This window comes from Trichogramma pretiosum, unplaced genomic scaffold (assembly GCF_000599845.2).
Source record: "Trichogramma pretiosum strain Unisexual culture from Peru unplaced genomic scaffold, Tpre_2.0 scaffold113, whole genome shotgun sequence".
Lineage (NCBI taxonomy): Eukaryota > Metazoa > Arthropoda > Insecta > Hymenoptera > Trichogrammatidae > Trichogramma > Trichogramma pretiosum.
This window is the reverse complement of record NW_019640797.1, coordinates 235,483-255,841: the sequence shown is the minus strand read 5'-3', so window position 1 is coordinate 255,841 and position 20,359 is coordinate 235,483. Positions and strand designations below refer to the sequence as shown.

General features: G+C 34.7%; 4 protein-coding genes across 6 annotated transcripts; 3 read left to right on the top strand and 1 right to left on the bottom strand.

Moving 5' to 3' along the window:
* The first annotated feature begins 399 nt into the window (after window positions 1-399).
* On the top strand, window positions 400-2,195 carry LOC111693530. The gene has a single exon (XM_023458281.1). The coding sequence runs from the start codon at window positions 506-508 to the stop codon at window positions 2,111-2,113; it is 1,608 nt and encodes a 535-aa protein (XP_023314049.1). The 5' UTR covers window positions 400-505; the 3' UTR covers window positions 2,114-2,195.
* Window positions 2,196-6,791: 4,596 nt separating this feature from the next.
* On the top strand, window positions 6,792-8,761 carry LOC106659833 (probable ATP-dependent RNA helicase DDX56). The gene is made up of 3 exons (XM_014382548.2): window positions 6,792-6,970; window positions 7,061-7,507; window positions 7,593-8,761. The coding sequence occupies exons 1-3, from the start codon at window positions 6,878-6,880 to the stop codon at window positions 8,700-8,702; spliced, it is 1,650 nt and encodes a 549-aa protein (XP_014238034.1). The 5' UTR covers window positions 6,792-6,877; the 3' UTR covers window positions 8,703-8,761.
* A 571-nt stretch (window positions 8,762-9,332) lies between these two features.
* Window positions 9,333-16,173, top strand: LOC106659965 (regulation of nuclear pre-mRNA domain-containing protein 2). 3 transcript variants are annotated; one of them, XM_014382773.2, is made up of 11 exons: window positions 9,333-9,951; window positions 10,291-10,495; window positions 10,567-11,156; window positions 11,236-11,541; window positions 11,616-11,678; window positions 11,773-12,283; window positions 12,403-12,628; window positions 12,712-12,885; window positions 12,950-13,163; window positions 13,246-13,517; window positions 13,585-16,173. In XM_014382773.2, exons 2-11 carry the CDS (start codon window positions 10,339-10,341, stop codon window positions 13,835-13,837), a joined length of 2,766 nt encoding a protein of 921 aa, XP_014238259.1. In that variant the 5' UTR covers window positions 9,333-9,951; window positions 10,291-10,338; the 3' UTR covers window positions 13,838-16,173. The 3 variants fall into 3 exon arrangements, with proteins under 3 accessions (XP_014238259.1, XP_014238260.1, XP_014238258.1); XM_014382774.2 differs by having other exon boundaries at window positions 12,355-12,535; XM_014382772.2 differs by having other exon boundaries at window positions 12,355-12,628.
* A 2,235-nt stretch (window positions 16,174-18,408) lies between these two features.
* Window positions 18,409-20,066, bottom strand: LOC111693546. The gene is made up of 3 exons (XM_023458348.1): window positions 19,620-20,066; window positions 19,331-19,530; window positions 18,409-19,262 (listed from the first exon to the last, which is right to left on the bottom strand). The coding sequence occupies exons 1-3, from the start codon at window positions 19,991-19,993 to the stop codon at window positions 18,409-18,411; spliced, it is 1,428 nt and encodes a 475-aa protein (XP_023314116.1). The 5' UTR covers window positions 19,994-20,066.
* Window positions 20,067-20,359: the final 293 nt, after the last annotated feature.

Genomic DNA, 20,359 nt, shown 5'->3' with positions numbered 1-20,359 from the left:
ATCAATGAAAATCTGTCACTATAATAAAAAAAAAAAATTCGTAACCAGAATTTTACGACGAATTCTTATTCTAGGTACCTATAAACAAATGATTTTCATAAAATGCCACTGTTTTTTGTTCCAGCGTTTTTGTTTATACGCCTTTAAAAATGCAAAAAAGCATATTATAATTTTTAACTCGTAAAGTATAAGTTTTACGATAAAATACAATATATTTAAACAATATATTTAATTTACAATATATTATACGGCTTCGCCTCGGCGTCGTTATCACGTGCATGCGGAAGTTTCATTTCTCCCCCTTGTAAGAAAATCTACTATTCTATTACGGAGCCAGAAAAAATATACTAGACCACATGGTTTCAGAAGTCAGCCTATATATCTCAGTGCGTCATCCAATAATCGTTCTTTTTTTCTCTATCTCTCTCAACGGTTAGTGCAGTGTGTCGTCCACGTGCTTAGTGTTGGATTCAAAAAATTAATTCACCAAGTGTTTTTTTCCATTATGGCATTAGAAGACAATCACTATAATTATACACAATATTATTCACAACTGTGTGATCTAAAACGTGAACTTCGAAGGATTAAAAATGTTGACGCCAGGCGCCAACAATTTTGCTACTTTATGGAGTCATATGAAGAAAACAATTTCATGCGTGAGGTTGTATTAGAGGTATTGAATTGTAAAAGCTTATTTCCCTGTTCCAAAGATACGTTTTACTTCTTAAAATACGCATTAAAATATCGCTCCTTAAGAATCATACAACTGCTTCAAGAAAACAATGTAAATATTCTCGAGCTTCTTTTCGAAGACGGATATTCTGTGTTTCATTACTTAGCCGAATTAAACGAATCCAGTCATAGAAATTATATGACCCGTGCAGGGACCATAAAAATTGTTCGATTTTTTGTAAAGGATTTACAGAAAAACCACATCGACGAGCATGGCTACTCGGGCTTTCACGCAGCTTGCATGGCTGGCGACCTAGTAACAGTACGCCGATTCATAAATGAAGGTATCGACGTTAATTTCGACTCGTGGAAATGTTCACCCTTGCACATCGCCGCCCAATATCGACAAGAATGCATCGTACAACTTTTATTGGAGAATGGAGCCAACCCAAATCAGGAGGACCACCTAAAGTCGACCCCTCTGCACGCCCTCGCGTGGATGTGTCTGTGCGATTGCGGCTCTTATGAATCTTTTTGTGATTATAGAAAACCAGTAGAGAAGATCGTTGAAATGCTCGTTAAGAAAAAAGCGAACATCGAAGCACGAAATGAGTACGGAGATTCCCCGCTGCAGTTGGCGGTTTGCCGTTATGATAAGCAGCTCGTTAAGTCACTCTTGAAACACGGGGCGAGTCTGGACAGTTTGAATGAAGAAAAAATATTTAGTCAGAATTTTGAATCAATTGAGTTGAAGAACTACCCTTTGACTTTTAACATTATCGAGGTGATACAATTATTGCAGTCAGCTGGCTATATACTGGACTTCAAAACTAGATTTTTGATGCTCAAATGTTGGATGAGAGTAAGAGGGAACGGTACTGAACATATAATTCCTTTTTACGAAATAGAAGATCCTAAAGAATATGCGACATATTACGCATTTATTTATCATATTTATATGCACGAAAAATATGGTTTTTTTTTTAAACAAGAATTCATAGATTATTTGCGCCAACAAAAGGATGATTTACAATGGAGAACGCTTCAAGCGATAGACTGCATTTTCATTCATAGGCATAGGAACGATTGGGAGAAAGATATTACAGAGCTAAAGGCCGTTAAGCTAAACAACGATATATCGCTTTACCAATTATGCCAAATGAACTACAGTAAAGGTTACTCAATTTTGAAAAAAATAAAGAATTTGAATTTATCGTCATTGAATAGCTTGGAGCATAATCCAATAAATCTCATGGTAAAAAGACACATTGCAAACATTTTGATAAGACCACATTTGGAATTATTCGCAGCTGATCTTTTTATGACTGATTATTACACATTGAATCTTCCGTACCTTGCCTGCCGGACAATTGCCGAAAACATGAGTGACGAAGATATCCTTCATCTATGTGAGCATACAAACGAAGAAAATTTAGAATAGTTTCTATAAAAAATGTAAATATTTTGGCAGTTATATGCTTTAGGAAATTGTACGGTACGAAAAGAGTTGTGTAATATGTAGTGACACGAAAAATTTTTTATAAATAAACTTAAATGGAATAATAAAAATTTTAACGAGCTTTTTGTTAAATTCATATAAATGGCCGATTCTCTGTAAAGTCGAATGACGAAAAAAAATTTTTTTCTGCAAGTATGAAAGACTTGTTGTATTTGATGTCGGATTTGTCCCAAAAAATTTTAGAAAAATTGGGGCCTTCTATGACACTTTTTTAGAGACCCAAAGTTGGCCATTTTAGCGTTTTTTGGAAATTCATGAAAAATCATAAATATTTAAATAATTCCTAGATTAAAGTAGAATGATTCAAAAGTGAAAAGGCCCATGAGCTTCTTTGATGGAAATTGTCCAAATTTTCAGAAAAAAAAGTATGCCAAAGCGATTGGGGTAACCCGTGTGGTTATTAAACGAAAATAACTAGAAAAAAAAACAAAAATCTAATCGAGTTCGAACTGGACTTTCATTTCCAAAACAATGTAAAAAGCTTTCTAAAGATGTTAACTACTGCCTGATAGAAGTTTTGCAATGGGTCTTACAGTGTCACACAATGTGGACAACATTATGTGTTGAAAAACGTGCTAAAAAGGTCAAAAGTAGGCCCACAATGCCTAAAATCACTAAAAACACCCTTGTTCAGACCTTTACTGCACGTTTTTCGACACGTATTGTTGTCCACATTGCGTTACACTGTAAGACTCATTACAAACCTTTATCAGGTAGTAGTTGACATCTTTAGGAAGCTTTTTACATAGTTTTGGAAATAAAAGTCCGGTTCGAACTCGATTAGATTTTTTGTTTTTTTTTTCTAGTTATTTTCGTTTATTAACCCCGCAGGTATTGCTCTGCAATCACGTTGGAATGGGTTTTCTCTGAAAATTTGGACAATTTTCAACAATAAAGTTCAGAGGCACTTTTACTTTTGAATCATTCTACTTCAATCTAGGAATTATTTAAATATTTATGATTTTTCATGAATTTTCAAAAAACGCTAAAATGGCCAACTTTGGGCCTTTGAAAAAGTGTCATAGAAGGCCTCCATTTTTTTAAAATTTTTTTGAGACAAATCTGATATCAAATACAACAAGTTTTTCATATTTGCAGAAAAATAGTATATTTTCACATACCCAGTGAAAAACTCGATCTATTAGTAGTTTATTTTCACATCATAATGCTCTTGCCAATGCCCGCGACATTTGCACGCCCGAGCGAAGCGAGGGCTGCTAGTCGGGTCGGGCATTTGCATATGTAACATGAACAAGCAACATTTTACCGTAAAATGTAAATAAAATTTATGCATGAAATTCCTTGAAATTCTTGTCTATATGAAATATCGAGTATAAAAATTTTAAATACTTTCAATGAATATGAACATAAGTAATAATTATAATTGTGGGCAATAACATAAATGACACCCCAGTTGAAACCAACCTATAAATACTGATAAAAAAAATATCCGGTCAGTTTTTATGAGGTATCTGCACCCGGATATTCCTAAATATTTTTATAAGTTTGAAAATGTTTATGTATATGTGTATAATTAGTACGATGAGTTTTATACTAGGTTGATTATAAAAAACAGTTAAAAAGTTCAAGTTGTACAAAGTTCATAAGTTTTATCGTTGTATATCAAAACCTTAAATCATAGAACAGTACATTTTTATCAGAACAATGTCAGGGGCCTACCAAAATTTTACTTCATGTCTATTGGTTTATATGAAGATATTCTGATTCGAAATTAAATTTTTTATAGTATTATATTATTTTTACACTATAAATAAAACAATTTTAAATTTTAAAGGTACTATACATACGAGCTATACTCGTTTTTATCGGAATTTCTCGTCCAAGTTCATTCGATTTTATAAGAATATTCTGATCCACATAAAAATAATTTATCGTATTATATTGGTTTTTTACCGTGAAAATCAATGATTTTATCGATTTAAATGAATGGATTTTTTATGGATATTCGATGGTTTTTCAAAGAATATTTTGATGATAAAATGGTTTATTGTATTATATTTTTTAGCAGTAGTTAAAGTAATTTCTAATAAAAAGATATCACGGGAATCGAACATGTTTTTATTAAATTACCTTGCTGCATAGGTTCAGTAGTTTTATGGAAATGTTCAACAATATTAGTATTATGAGGGTTTTTATTTCCAGCTATAGGTAAATTAACTCCTACAATATTTTAAAAGAACGCATTTTAAAAACTTCATTCTACATCCATATCACTATCGCTAGATTCGGCTTCACTTGAGCTTGAGCTTGAGTTAGAGCTCGAGCTCGAGCTTGAGCTAGAATCTTTGTCTTTATCTTTATTTTTTTGATCTGTATCTTCAGATTCTTCATTTGTATTATTTCCATCTTTTTTTTTAGTATTTTCTTTAAATTCATTCATTTCATCACTACCATCCTCTTCCTCGCTTTCACTTTCTTCTTTATCTTTCTGCGTTTTCTTTGATCTTTTATTAACTCGAGCTTTTTTCTTTTTATCAGAATTTGGACCATTTTTCGCTCTTTTTTTAGAATTCAAATCATGATTTTTTTGCGAAAGGTACGAGTGCACTTTTTTTAGTTCTGCTGCTGCCTGTATGGGGTCCATGTTTTTTTCTTTAGCCAAATAATGCTGATAAATACCTGAAAAAAGAACATATATAATGAAAAAGCTGGCCCATGAATATGCATTTAATTGGAAACGTCCCTTAAGCTAAGTTCCCACAAAACGAAAAAAATAAATTAACTTTACCATACACTGCTCCCAACAATATTGGGTCGATTTTTTTCTTTGCCTTGGCTTACCAGTTGGTGTTGCTTCTGTTAAGCCTTCTATACCGATTATCGAACATGCAATTTCTTTGACAAATTGCGAGAAGGAGTTTTTGGCATTGGCACCTTTGTTTTTTGCATTATGATATGCGACCTCCTCTATCCAGATATTATTGCCGCAGTGCCTCTACAAAAAATATTTTATTTTATGATTATCTCCACTTCGATTCTATTCAAAATTTTAATTTTTGACGTTTGATTTAACTCTCAAGAGATTTTCCTAAAACGTGAGCCCATGCCCCGTTCAGTTCCACATTGTCTGCTGGCTCAATATTCCGGATTATATGTCGGTTAAATGCTACCCTGTTATCAGGGCCGTGTGGTGGTAACCAAATATCTCTGAATCGGTTAACACAAATTTCGATGTGTGCCTGTAAAACAATATTCGTTTAAAAAATTAGTAAATTTAACAGATCACAATAATTCAAAAAGATCTATATTTTGAATTAACTAACTTCATATTCATTATCGTCCACGATGGCACCACAAAAATATTCGCAGGCACGCATAGTACGCGTAATTTCGATGTTATCTAATAGAATAAATCGAACTTATTTTGTTGGAAGATGTTTGACGACTGATATAAATCGCGAAGGATACAAAATCCCATGTTATGTTGATGTTTGGAATAGAGAAGTCGTTTGAAGAGAGAATAGCCCTATCGATGAAAATCTGTCTTTATGTTAAAAAAAAAATTCGCAACCAGAATTTTACGATGGATTCTTATTCTGGGTACCCTAAACAACTAATTTTCACAAAATGCCACTGTTTTTTGATCCTGCGTTTTTGTTTATAAGCCTTTAAAAATGCTAAAAAGCATATTATAATTTTTAACTCGTAAAGTATAAGTTTTACGATAAAATGTTTCAAACAAAAATTGTAGGCATTTTCAAGTCCTTTATTCTGGTATTTTTTTCATATTTTTTCGTCCATTTATTTATTCTCTAGGTCGAAAAAACCTCTAAAAGTGGCCGTTTTTACAATTGTTTATAATTATTTATTAAAACGTGCTACGGCAATGAAATCTTGAGAAAATGTAGCCCTCGTTACGCAGAATTCAATGCATTTTTCAAAATCTCGCTAAGTGCATTATTTATCGAGATATTGCATTTGTTTATTAAAAAACACTCCCCTAGTGAATGTTAATTAACTTTGTTGTTGGCTCAACGTACGAAGACCAGACAGGTCGCAAATGAAAGATAGAGACCTCCCAGTCAATTTGCAATAATAAAAACGATAATTTGTTCATGAAGACTTGTAGAATAAATACCAGATAAAACCTTTATTGATTGGACTAAGAAGTCGCGTAGGAAATTGAGGCAAAGAAGCAATTTAATTCTGAAAAACTGAAAAAAGTTTCAGTAGATGTTGTTAATTATTCTTACGTATAGGTCGCAAAAAAAGAATATTACTATCTCAATGATGTATTTTGTTCCTTATCGCTTGACATCTGCTAGTATACGTTCCAACGCTAATGCCTAATTAATATTTTTGATATCTTACGGTATTTTTTTCATTATCTTTTTGATTATTTTTTCATATAATTCCATAAAGATTATAATTATTAAAATTGTAATGTTGTTCCAATTTTCGGTTTAATTAAACCTTACCTTTTACCCACCCGTGGCGGCGTATCACCGTTTAAATGTAGTAAAATAAAAAACAATTATTTTGAAATTGCCACGCTTTCGTTCGCGTCGCCGCGCCAGCGATTGTCACGGCGCCGGCATGCGAACGAAAAGTGAACATGTGCAGCAGCCTCTAGCATAGTCGTTCGAATCGACACACGTGCTGTAGGTTACTTCTCGTAATTGTTGGTATTTCAAGTGATTTTAATTTATAAAAACAATAATAAATATGAGTGATAATGAAAACGAACCCGTCGTGTCTTCCGACGAGGAAGAGGCGAAACAGTTTCACGAGTTTGGTTTGGACGATAGATTATTGAAGGTTTGTACTGCACGTTGTTTTTTGAAATATATTTAACTCCGCTTTGATTTTGTGAATAAAGTTGACATTCGATGGTTTTTTTTTGTGCAGAGTATTGCAAAATTGGGATGGGCCGAGCCAACGATTATCCAGGAAAAAACCATCCCACTCATTCGTAATGGAAAAGATGTTTTGCTCAGAGCCAGAACTGGTTCTGGAAAAACTGGTGCGTTTATAATCCCTGTTATTCAGGACATTTTAGAACACAAAGATAGAAATGTTGATGCACCTCGTAAGACAAGATGTTTGGTACTTGCACCAAGCAGAGAATTGTGCAAACAGATCTATGAAGTGATCATAGGTCTTACGTCCAGCTGTCGCAAATCAGTCAGAGTTGTTGATGTGAGTCAACAATTGGTTACAGATGCTCATAAACCCTTGTTAAAGGACAATCCTGACATAGTTGTTACCACTCCGGGTAATGCATTAGATCAATTGAAAGCTAACAATTTAAATGTCAAAAACCTGAAGACTCTAATCATTGATGAGGCTGACTTGGTAAGGAATAATTAAAATTTTATATTTGCTCTATTATTTATTTCAACAAGCTTCAATTATAATTTCTCATTTTATAATCTTTTAGGTTTTCTCATTTGGTTTTGAAGAACAAATCAAGGAAGTATTAACTTTCTTAACTAGTAATCATCAATCAGTTTTAGCTTCTGCTACTTTGTCAGAAGATGTTTTAACTTTAAAAAAATTAGTTTTACGTAATCCAGCTATTTTAAAATTGGAAGAAGCTCCAATTGCCCCATCAACTCAGCTCAAACAGTATGTTTTAAATGCTGAAGAAAATGACAAAGCTGCTATTCTGTACTCCTTACTGAAATTGAGTTTGGTCAGAGGCAAGACTATCATATTTGTCAATACAGTTGATCGTTGTTACAAGCTCAAGTTATTTTTGGAACAATTTGGCATTAAATCATGTGTACTTAATTCAGAATTACCTGCTGTATCCAGATGCAGAGCAGTATCACAATTTAATAATGGTACTTATGAAATTATAATTGCATCTGATGAAAAATCTTTAGATGAGCCACACAAGATAAAAGAAAAGAAGAGTAAAAGGAAGAAGGATAAAGAATCGGGTGTAGCACGTGGTATAGATTTTCAATTTGTTTCCAATGTCTTAAACTTTGATTTTCCACTTGACATCAACTCATACATACACAGAGCTGGTCGCACAGCTCGAGGTACCAATGAAGGTTTTGTTATAAACTTCATTGCGATAAGAGAACAACCATTACTTGAGGAAGTCAAGGATCATCTCAAAGATTATTATAAACAAGAGAATGTATTCCAAAAGTATGAATTTGATCTTAAAGAAGCTGACGGATTCAGGTATCGATCAAGAGATGCTTGGAAAGCTGTTACACGTATCGCAGTAAGAGAAGCACGTCTCAAAGAAATAAAAGCTGAGGTGCTGAACTGTGAAAAGTTGAAATCTTATTTCCAAGATAATCCAAGAGATCTTGAATCTCTCAAACAAGACAAAGCTCTTCACACTGTAAAATTGCAACCCCATCTGAAAGATGTCCCCTCGTACATAGTGCCACCATCGTTGAGAACTTTGGCTGGATTCACCACCAAAGGTAAAAGGAAATTTGACAGAACCAAGGAAGCCAGAACTAGTGCCAAAACCAAATTCCAATCGAGAGAGGGTAATCCCTTGGCCAAAAAACGAAAACATTGAATGTTTTCCCTGTAAAGTAATTGTACTTGTTTTTTTGTAATATAATGTAATGTTGAAATTGTTTACAACCGATGAAAATAAATAATATTTTATTTTATAAATTTGTAAAAACCAAACGTAATGTTATCATTTCTCTCCAGCTGCAAGTACGCTCTTTAAACGCCATAATCTTATTCCCAGAAATCGTTGGATTTTTAAATGTCTCTCGTGTATTCTCCCTAATCGCTCACGACGGAGTTTCAAGTTACGCTGCAAAAAAAAAAGGAAAGAAGCAAAAAATTCGCCAACAAATCGCCGCCCGCCACAGCTGCATTACGCGCTTGCGTGATATAAAACCTTACAAACAAATACATATAGATATATATACCCCTATAATGCGATACATATTATATCCTCGCCGAAGTTCGCAGTTCAGTCGGTCGAACAGCGATCATCACCGCGGCAGTATTTATATGTATATAGCGAAAAATGGCGGAGACGTGTTTTCGCGTAGTCGAGGAGCCTGCGGCATAGCAGTCGTCGAGTGCCAATAATAAAACACGCCAAGGGGATTACTACATACATACGTATACGCGTACACACACGCGCCCCACGCACAGTGACGACCCGGTATTCGGGAAAAAAAAAAAAAAAAAAAAAACAGGCAGGTCGCACACCTACCACCAGCGAGACGCCGCGCGAAACAGAGTCTGCACGCACGAGTCTCGCTCGCGTTCGTGGTGCACCGCAGAGGCTGATCCACCGATGCATCGCGAGCCGCTCGTGCGAATTTCACGTTGAACTCGTAGACGATTGTGTCGCGGTGAAAATCGGAGCCGCGCGTGTCTGTGTGCTTGTGTGTGTTGTATCGTCATAAGCTCGCGCTTCGCTGTATACATGCACATTGTGATTTGTGACCGCAGAGTTTATATGTATGCGCGATAAAGGGACACGATTGTTGATTTCGATCGCGAGGACCGCGAGTCGCATCGTGCTTCGTTATTAACGCATAACAGAGTGTTCGCCGTCGATTGGTACACCTCGGCTGATTGTTGCGGCGAGGCTTTTCGCGACGCTGTGTGCGCGCCTGCTACGCCTGTCCCGCGAGTCGAGTCAACTGGTTATGCACCGATGGTTCTACGTCAGTCATAACCTAGAGTTTTGTATGGTGGATAACGAAGTGCGTGGAAAAATCTCGCTCTGCTGTCAAGATAACGATGCCCCGCGATTCTCGCCCGCATCCCAACAACGTTCGGATCAGCGAGAAAATGTAAATGTTTTCTTTTTTTGGGGGGATAAGTTTTGATTTTCGGGCAGATATTTCGTTCGTGCGGTTTTGTTTCACTTTTGTGCTTTTATTTACAAGTGACTCCGGACTTGAACAATTGTCTCATATGTTGTGTATTTCGTCGTCATTTGTTAGTACTTAATTATTAATTTTGTGATGCTTTTTTGATCTTGCAATAGAGTCTAACTAAAATATCTTTTAATCCTTTTTTATTCAAATCATTGCAATGGAGTTATCAATCAGTAACATTCAAGATATTCTTATTTTATTTATTTGATAAAAGGATTTTTAACTAAACTTGTTCGATAACATGTTTTACAGATATGCCAATTGTTCATCTATGTGATCTAGAGTTTTAAGAACATAAAAATGGTTTCTACGGAATTTGATGCTGAGGCATTTGAGAGGAAACTCCAATCATTGAAAGATTCACAAGAATCTATTCAAAGTCTTTCAGCATGGTGTCTTGAAAGACGAACACATCACAAAAAAATTGTTGCAACTTGGCTACAAGTACTCAAAAAAGGTATTCAATTATAAGTCTGTTCAAGTACTTCTAAATGACTTAAATTGCAACTTTTAATATGTCTATTTCAGTTAAAGTTGAACACAGACTGACATTATTTTACTTGGCAAATGATGTAATACAATACTCCAAAAGAAAAAATTTTGAGTTTGTGGAATCATGGGGAACTGCGTTGCAAAGAGCCACCACTATGGTTCGGGACGAAAAAGTGAAACACCGTATATTAAGAATTTTTAAAATTTGGGATCAGAGAGGAGTTTACGATGAAGAGTTTTTGGCAGATTTATCTGGTCTCATTTCTGCAGCACCAAAGAAAAAAGTTGAACCTCAGCCTGTGCAACCAGAAGAATTTCAAGCTCCACTTCTTATATCAACTATGAGATCATGTGCTACACTGGAACAAGCCACTGATGCAAGATTGAGAGATCTTAGAGATACTAATACTGATTTTAATAATCTTGAAGAACTACGCTCATCTTTAAAAGATCGTAGAAGAGTAGAAGATGCAGAAAAAGAAGTTGATATTGCTACTAAAAGCATAGAAAACTATATCAAAGCTCTGGAGGCTGAAATTGGAGAAAGAAAACAAGTTCTTGACTTATTAGATCAAGCTGATCAATTTTATGAAACTCAGAGAGGAGAAGTAAAAATTGTTGTGAATGTATGTAGAATCATTAATTTCTAGTCTTCATAATATAAAACTAAATTCAGGATTTTAAGATATAATTTGTTGTTTTTAGGCTTATAGAAATTTTGGTGGAAGAGTCAAAAATTTAAAGAAAAAATTAGATGAACTAATACCTATGTTAGCATCACCGCTTCCTTCACCTGACATAAATGCTCCCTCTCCAAGCCCAGACAGTGATATAGAACTTCCTGAAGAAAATCCAATGAACCAATCTTCTTTGATAAATGTTGCTCCACCTACTATGTATGGATCTTTCAGTCAAGATTATAATCCCCTTACTGCCCTGAGTAATAACTCATCAGGAGATTTCAGCAACAATTTTTCTTCATTTATGGGAGGGAACATTGATTTTGATGCTGTGAGTATTTTTAATCTTCAGTTGCATTAAAAAAAAAGTAATATGAAAGCTAATTTGAAAACTTTTATTTTTAGAGAAATGTTTTCAATGATTCTTCTAATATATCCAATAACAGCAACCAGTATGACTCTATAGATGTAAGGAAATTTACAAAAATTTTAAAACACTTTTTAGAACATTTATAAAAAAAATTGTAAAACACTATAAAATGAAAACCACTTTTTTTTTTAGAAAATAGATGCAAGGAATTCTTTAGTACAAGATAATTCTAATGAACCAGTTTCCAACTACTTAAAAACGGTGCTACCTGCAAGTGATGAAGCACCTGCTATACCAGGGCTTGGGTTAGATGTTGGAGACATGATGTCTGATAAGAGGCCAATCCAAAATGATTATCGTCCTCCACCTGTTGTAGGCATGGCACCAACAGTTGATAGAATGATGAATGTTCCTAATGCACCCAAAGGAAACTTGAATCAAATTCACATGAGTCATAGTACACCATTACAAAATCGTATTATAAATGGTGAATCGCATACTCCATCTCCATACTCTAGTGAAAGTAGTCAAAACAACACATCGATACCACTAAATGCATTTGACTCAGCACCAAATCCAATTAATCCCCTTCTACCTCCCCCCATGCCCCCTATAGAATTTTTGGATGATAACACATGTTATAACAAATTACCTCCTAAATTCCCTACATGGACTTTTGCCAATGAAGCCCCTAAAGAAAAAGGTTTGTTTTGAAATGCCTGAGTTATTTTTTATTAGTCTTAAGAATATTAAATGAATATAATTTTATATCAGTGGTATTTCCTGTACACAATGATACTAATCCAATTTGGCCGGTTCAAGATGGTAAACTAAAACCTTCATGGAATGAGTCGAGCAACGATCAATGGAGCCTCAACAACAGCGAATCAGCTTGGAATGAAAGTATGGATGAAAAAAATATGATGCTCTCGGAAACTCCTGAATCTCCACCAATGTACGAAAAAACAAGTTTTAACACTCCTTTGGAATACAATGACTCACAAACACAAGAACCTCTACTTAGTAGTATTGGAGACGTTGATCATAGGCAAACACTTTTTTTTTAAAAACACCATAATCACATACAACTTTATCTTGACTGCAACTTGACTATATTTTATTAAATTACAGGGTTTTGCCGGTTTCGATGAAAGCTGAGAAAGATATGCCGTATCGTTTGATAAAAAATGTTGATGTCGACCATCGGAATCTTATCAGTCTTACGGGAAGTCCGGCAAATAATAGTAACGATGCACCATCGGGATCTTCTAATAACTTGTGGTCAAATATGGATCAGGATTATAGGTATGTAAATAATTATATTCATCATTGAGATTTAAAAATGAACGATCATTTTTTAATGTTATAGAAGACCGAATATGCAAGCTCCCGGCGATAATGTAGAAAGTGTTGACATGGAGATGTCGGATGAGGAGGCAGAGTCGAAAAAAGCTAACAGAGTATTAGTAGATTTGCGATCTCAAGATCGTGATATGCGTATTCCTAATTTACCGCCTGTGCCACCTCCTTCTGGAATGTCACGATCAAACGTAAAAGATATGGATATGCGAACAGCGCCGACCGTAAGTATATTTTTATTTATTTTACACAATTCTTTGATCAAAGTATGGCCAAGTGTATTAAATTATTTGATTCGTTCATTAGGGTGGATCAAGAATGGGTAATATCTCGACAGATTTGCGAGGAGTAGATACCAGGCCTCCTCCTCCTCCGCCATTGCCGCAATTTCAGCAAGGACAGTCGAATTTCCATCAAGAACAACAAGATTTTCGATCCAATAAACCCATGGATTTCCGGCCTAATCATTCGTTTCATCAAAATACACCAGACTTTAAACCCAATTTTTCTCCAAATCAGCCACAAGATTTCCATCAACACCCTCAATCAAAGGAATTTTTCGATAATCAAATGGGAAGGTACGCCGCTCGTCAATTTTCAAAGTATGTACTTTATCAGCTTGGCAATTAATCGAGTACTTTTTAGGGGTGGTGGACCCATGCCACGGGGCCGAGGACGAGGAAATCCAGCGTTTCGAGGATCCGGTGCGCCTGGTGGCAGTCCACGGCCACCTTGGATGGATAGAGGCGGCCATCAACGACAGATGCCCATGGGAAACTTTCAACCGACGTCTCCGGGCTCGAATCTCGGACCTCGCGGTATGAAACCTCACAGAGGTAGCCCTTTCCGTGGAGGTAACATGTATAGAGGTAGAGGCAGGGGTGGTCAAAACTGGTAGAAATTATTTATAAGCTGAAGAAGTTGCAACCGCGATCAAGATGTCAGCAATAGAAGCGATGCGTTCAACGAGTGACTGCTACTCGGCTTCAGTTGGATATGTACACGCTGTATATAATCCTTGATAATTGGTACATATTCAAAAAAAGTTGTGATTTTACAACTCATTTATTGCTCTGTAAATCAAATGTTTATGGTTAAAAGATGCTATCACTAGTCGTGTGTAACTAAAACAAACACAATGCCTTTCTACAAAATCTTAATTTTTCATTTTTGGTTTTGTGACAAAACCAAATCACCCATCTTTAGCTCCACTCTACTTTCTTTCGCTCAATATTATTTTATCTTAATGATCATTTCGAAGAAGCCAAAATGTTTTTAAATTTAAAAGTTCAAATGTCCATTGAATGTTTCTATATTTAAAAACATTTTTCTTTGATGCATCAATATTGAAATACGTATTAATGTTATATGTATAAAATTATGTTTTGAAATCAATTTACTTTAATTCTACTATACGAGTATTGACTACTAATACGGTAGTTTGAAAAATCATCTAAAATTCGTAAGAATTGTGAAACCAGTACAGCCAAGTAACATGAAGGAGCTAAGTTCCAATGTAAAACATGTCTTATTTTTTTGCAAGTTTACTAATTATAATAAGAAACGACGTTTTGTGGATGTAAATACATTTTGTCAGTGACAAATTTTTGTAAATATCGTACCGAAAGAATGTTAATGCATCTAGGTAGTAATTCTAAGAGTTGTTAGTCATTGAATTATACCAATACCGATGATGCAAATCGTACAAACTTCTTAATATTGTAAATGAACGTTTCATCACATTAGTCATTAGGTCTATCATTATGCCTTGTTCAGGAATGATGGTTTTGTTGATGGATAATATAAGATATTTCATTTTTTGATTTAGTACTAAGATATTATTTAGAAGTAAATACACCTTGTAAGTTTACTATAAGGGGTTTTGCGCAATTCATTTTGTTAATGATTATTCAAAATGCATGAAACTTCTATTTGTATGACTGAATTTTATGTTTTGTAAACTACTGTAACATGAAAAATTGAATTTTCAAATGTTTATTGCCTTGAGAATGTATCAAGCGACAAACCTTATAACTTATAAGTTATCGTTTTTAAAAAACGAATATGAATTTTCAATTCATACAATACTTTAATTTTTAAAAACTCACACTAGTATGATTTAAGTGATTATACTTGCATCTTGTAAAATATATTTTTCTGTCACTTCTCTTGATCATTTAGCCAGCAGTTAACTGTATAAATCGAGAAGAATTCCAGACATGTGGCGTGATTTCTTGAATAAATATTCAATTCCCAAATGCGGTCCTTACAAGCATCCAGTTTTTACATCAAGATTTCCGTCTATATTTTGAAATTTATTCAGTGAAGTTTTCTCATTGTGATTTTATTTTGACTCATTGTTTTGTCAAAAAAATTTTAAGCTAGAAAAGCATTTTTAGTCAATCTGTGATAAACGCGATTCAACTCGAACGTGAAATTTAACACATTTCTTGAGTATTATTTGAAAGAGTCCGAGATACGATAATTAATTTTAACTTTTTATTTCTTTGCTTGCCATTTTCTTAACTTTTTCAAGCGTGACAATTGTCTCTTTTTGTCATTACTACACCAATATGTCTGCCAAGTTTCCTATTCCGATGTGCAGTGCAGATTTCCAAACTTCTAGAGAAAAAAAGTGAACTGTAAGTCCAAGAATCTTCAATCTATTGCGGATAACTCGACATTATAAATTGTGACAAAGTTTTCAGTCAAAAGTTATTTTCAATGTCAAGTTATTTACAAATGTTCGTAAGATCATGTCACGGGTTCATATGGGCATGAAAAAAAAGATATTAAAATTTTTATTTCCATTTCATTTCATTTTGAAATTACATACCGAAATCGAAAAATAAATTTGTCTTGGAAAATCTCAACCCACTCATGAAATCTAGTCGAGAAGTGATTTATTTGAATAATCTTCAACGTAAAAATCAATTTTTATGGGTTTTGATTCATTCATAATTACTGTACGAAATTAAGTGTTTTTCTTTCATGACAAATTGCGTAAATTTTATCAGTTATAGACTTTTTTGTAAATATCGAGCTTGCCATTATTTATCAATCAATATACTCGGACTCTTTCGAACTTGATATCACGACGATTTGAACTCGCTCCCTAGATAGTAGTAATTATTAAAAGTGTAATTCGAACTGCGATTCGTGGAAAAATCAATTCCTCATAAGATATTATTTTATATCGACTGCGTAGACTAATTAAAAAAAAAAGAAGATATTAAGCACTGATAGATGTCTTTTTATAATTGTATCAAAATAATTGTGAATATATAAATATGTAAAGTGTATTACACACTAAAAAATTTTACACGTAGCTTACGTGCAACGAAAAAATTGCATTTATTGCATACTGTGTATGCACATTTTTTATAAAAAAAAAAAAAATAAATCAAATTTTTAATCTTAAAACCATTGTAATATTTTTCATGTACTTTAAGAACGCTTTTGAATGCCAATGTTTTGTTTTATACATAATGATTGTTGTTTAATTTGTTTCGTTGTAATTTGATTTGAAATTATTGTATCAACTTCTTTGAAAACTGCATAATATGAAAAATTTCAATTCGGCGTCCTTTCTGTTTAGCGACCAAAAGCTATAACATAAAAATATTATCGAGCCAAGAGCCATATAAACTCGAACTACTTGACATTTTTCATGTTTGTCTTTTCAACGCGTCAGCGGCTAAATTAACATTTACTTTCCAAAATCGTTTACAATTTTCGCATGAAAATAGAGTACACGTAGTTACGCTCGCTATACGTTTGTTTTCCAAAGATTACACAAAAGTATACAAGAAAATTGAAGTTAAATTTATGAAGAATACGTAATCGGTCATGCTCTCGAACCAAAACAATGCAGCATGAGCCAAGCGATTCACATATAAATAGAATTGCTTCTCGTCGTTCGAGGTTCAAAAAAGTTTTTAACCCCTCGAGTCGGTTCGAGCGATATTACATTTAACTTTCTCTCTCTCTCTCTCTCTATTTCTCGGCCACTCGAGCTTACGAATTATTTATGCGTACAGCGTGCCGCCGTCCGAGCGAGCTTTTCCCAATTAAAACTCTCGCGTAAGAAGTTATATGCGCGCCGCTTTGCGCTCGCTCAAGAGCGGAGCTTGCGAGCGCGCGAACGTGAATCGGTTGAACGTTCAAGAGAGTCGCCGACGACGGACTTCTTTTCAAGCTTTCCATGTGTGTATAAACGACCCGTTTCTAATTTGTGAAGGCGAGCAGTGGCTCGTTAATTATAAACCGAGTGCCGCCGCCGACTATGCCGTTTACGACCGAATCGAAATTCGTCTCTCTTCGGAAAAACTTTGGGGGTTGTTAAATAGCTCGTTGTTGATTCAAGTTTCTCAGAAAGAAAATTAAACATAAACGAGCGAGAAAAATCATGTTTCTCTAAAAACAGCTAAAAGCTCGGCTTTCGAGTCGCGTGACTACTGCAGCTCGCAAGCTCGCGCGCAAGCTCTCGGCCAATAATACACGCGACAACGTATATACGAAGGAATTAATAGGATGCATAGCTGCACTGGAGAGCTTGCACACACACAGCAGCAGGTCGCGAGAGTCCTGCTGCTGCTGGCTGCTGCGGCGAGCGCCGGCGCGAGCGCATGCTCCCTGCAAAAGTGTGCCAAAATTCGCTCCGTGTGTTGTGCTCCCATCGCGTTTTCGGGAGGGAGGGAAAGGGGCAAAGTTGTGTACAGGAGTCACGCAGCTGTCTATACTCTATACTACTTCGCTCGTGTGCGCGAGTGTGCGCTCTCCGCACTGCGGAGGCATGTGGCGTACACGACGTATTGGGGATTAAACGATGCACGTCGCGCCACCATCGGTCGATTGGTGAACCCTCGAGCCGCCCGAAAATCCACAAAATAACACGCAAAAANATCATACCGTCAAGTTCATGATTGGAGTTGCACCGTCTGGATTGACTACATTTGTAAGTAAAGCTTATGGAGGAAGAGTGTCAGATAAACAAATCTTTCTACGCTCAAGACTCTTGGACCGACTTAAAAGAGGTGTGGATGCAGTGATGGTCGATAAAGGATTTTTAATTGATAAAGAATGCGCTGAGCTGGGCATAAAGTTAATTAGACCTCCATTTCTCAGAAAAAATTCTCAATTTACTCCTCAACAGTCAACATCAAATAGAGATATAGCTTCAGCTCGAGTTCATGTAGAGAGAAAAATTCAACGAATCAGACAATTCAATATTTTAAGATTACCTCTAGAAACTACAATCATACCTTATATTGATTTAATTATGAATGTTGTATGCGCACTCACAAATTTACAGACACCTATTTTGAGTGCAGATAAATTTATAGCTTATGATAATTAAAAATAATGTGAACAAAAGTTATTTTGTATTTTTATTTTCATTTATTATTCTAAAATATTATGAACAAACATAATTCATTATTCTTTGGTTTGGTTAACTGAACAAACTTCTCAACTAAATATACTTTTCTCTAATACTGGTAAAATATTTAAAAAGTAAGCATCATGTAACGAATAAAACATATTCAAAGCAAAGTCCTTATCGTACAATACTTCTAAAACAACAATGGAATCGTCAAAGGAAGAAAAAATTATAAAATGACATTTTGACAGCCCTAAAAGTAACATACCAAGCTGGATTTGGCCATAATACTTGTGATTATTTTTTAAAATTATTGAACCATCAGTTTGAACACTCAAAAATGGCAAATGTTGTAACAACAGATTTGCAGACATTTTTTTCCCATCAATAGGGCATTTAACTTCTACCAAACAATTTTGTTCAACGTTTATGCCATCTGCACTATATCCCAGCCAAGGCACTTTAGGATGTACAAAAAAACCTGCTTTGGAAATATTAAATCCAAATTGTTTGCTATAAATTTTCAATGCTACACTTTCATTGACGATTCCATGTGTGGTGTTGTCATTTCCTTTAAAATCAGAATTGAAAATTCTTAATACTTTTTTTTCCCAATCAGGATTTCTATTTGTACAGTAAGTGAAAATTTCGTAGCAAATGCTACCAGTAATTCTTTTTTTCCTTTCTTCGTGCCACACAGAATTATTTTGTCCTACGGTTTTAACAAAAATATTCACAGCTTCTTCATTTGTAATTGTAACACATTTCCAATAAAAATCCGATGAGATGTTGATTGTGGGTGGATCTGGCAAAATTTTATTTTCACTCAATAAAGATTTGGCGAGTTCGATGAATTCATTATTATTAATTATTATGACATTCATGCATTTTGTTGTTTGGCGTACTCTACTTATATGTATTGCACTTTCAGAGTTTGGTTGTGCTAAAATAATATATGCAAGTGAGTTAAATGAAAACACAGAAATTATTAACATATCAAAAAACTCTTACCTGAAGTCAATGTTTCAAAAAATATCTTCTTTAATTCATCTGAGACTTGATACTTAATTTTTGCATTTGGTGTATTAAAGTGACAATACTGATGTATGGGAATAATTTTTTGATACGGCAGATTTAAATGTTTCTTAACTTTGCCCCATTTCTGTCTTACGTCAGTGCAACTCAGTTCTTGTAAATTTTCTATCTGATATCTAAAATGATATATTGTTTATAAGTGTAACATAACAATATTACATTAAGTTTACACATGTAATTGAAACATTCATTAATCACCGCTTACCTGTTAACATAAAGTAATGAGCCAAAAATGTGTTTGCATTTTCCACCTGCCCCAGCTGGACACGTACAATGACAGCAAATAACTTTCTTACATTCAGAAACTTCAACTTTTAACGTAACTTCATGTGGTATATCATTAATTTTTGACGTTTGTGTCACATAGGAAACAATTAAGATCTCTTGATCGGTACGGTATTTGAATCCACATAAAACAATGTGATCCGCCAAGAAAATTTGCTCAGCTTCGATGAAAGGCCTTCTATAGTCACCCAATATTTCTAATATATCAAATAAACTTATTTCTAACTTTGGGAGATTCATTTTTACTTTTCTCTCTGCCTCGCGTTTGCAACAATAGCAAAAACAATTGCACATCGTCCATCAAGTTGAATCGGCGCGTCGGGTCGCGGACTGTCATCGTAACTTAATAATACGATAATTTAAAATTGGAAAAAGTTTACAATGAGATTTTTTTTTATATAAATTTGTTATCACATAAGCTTTGATTTTCAATTAAATTTCATGCATATATCACTCGGGATAATTTGCAATTAATTAATTTCATCATTTTTGCGTGTTATTTTGTGGATTTTCGGGCGGCTCGAGGGTTCACCAACCGACCGATGGTGGCGCGACGTGCATCGTTTAATCCCCAATACTACACATAGGTCGTGTTATCTCCCGCGCGCTGCTCACATATACACACATACACACACGGACTCGGATAAACGGAGTCTTCTG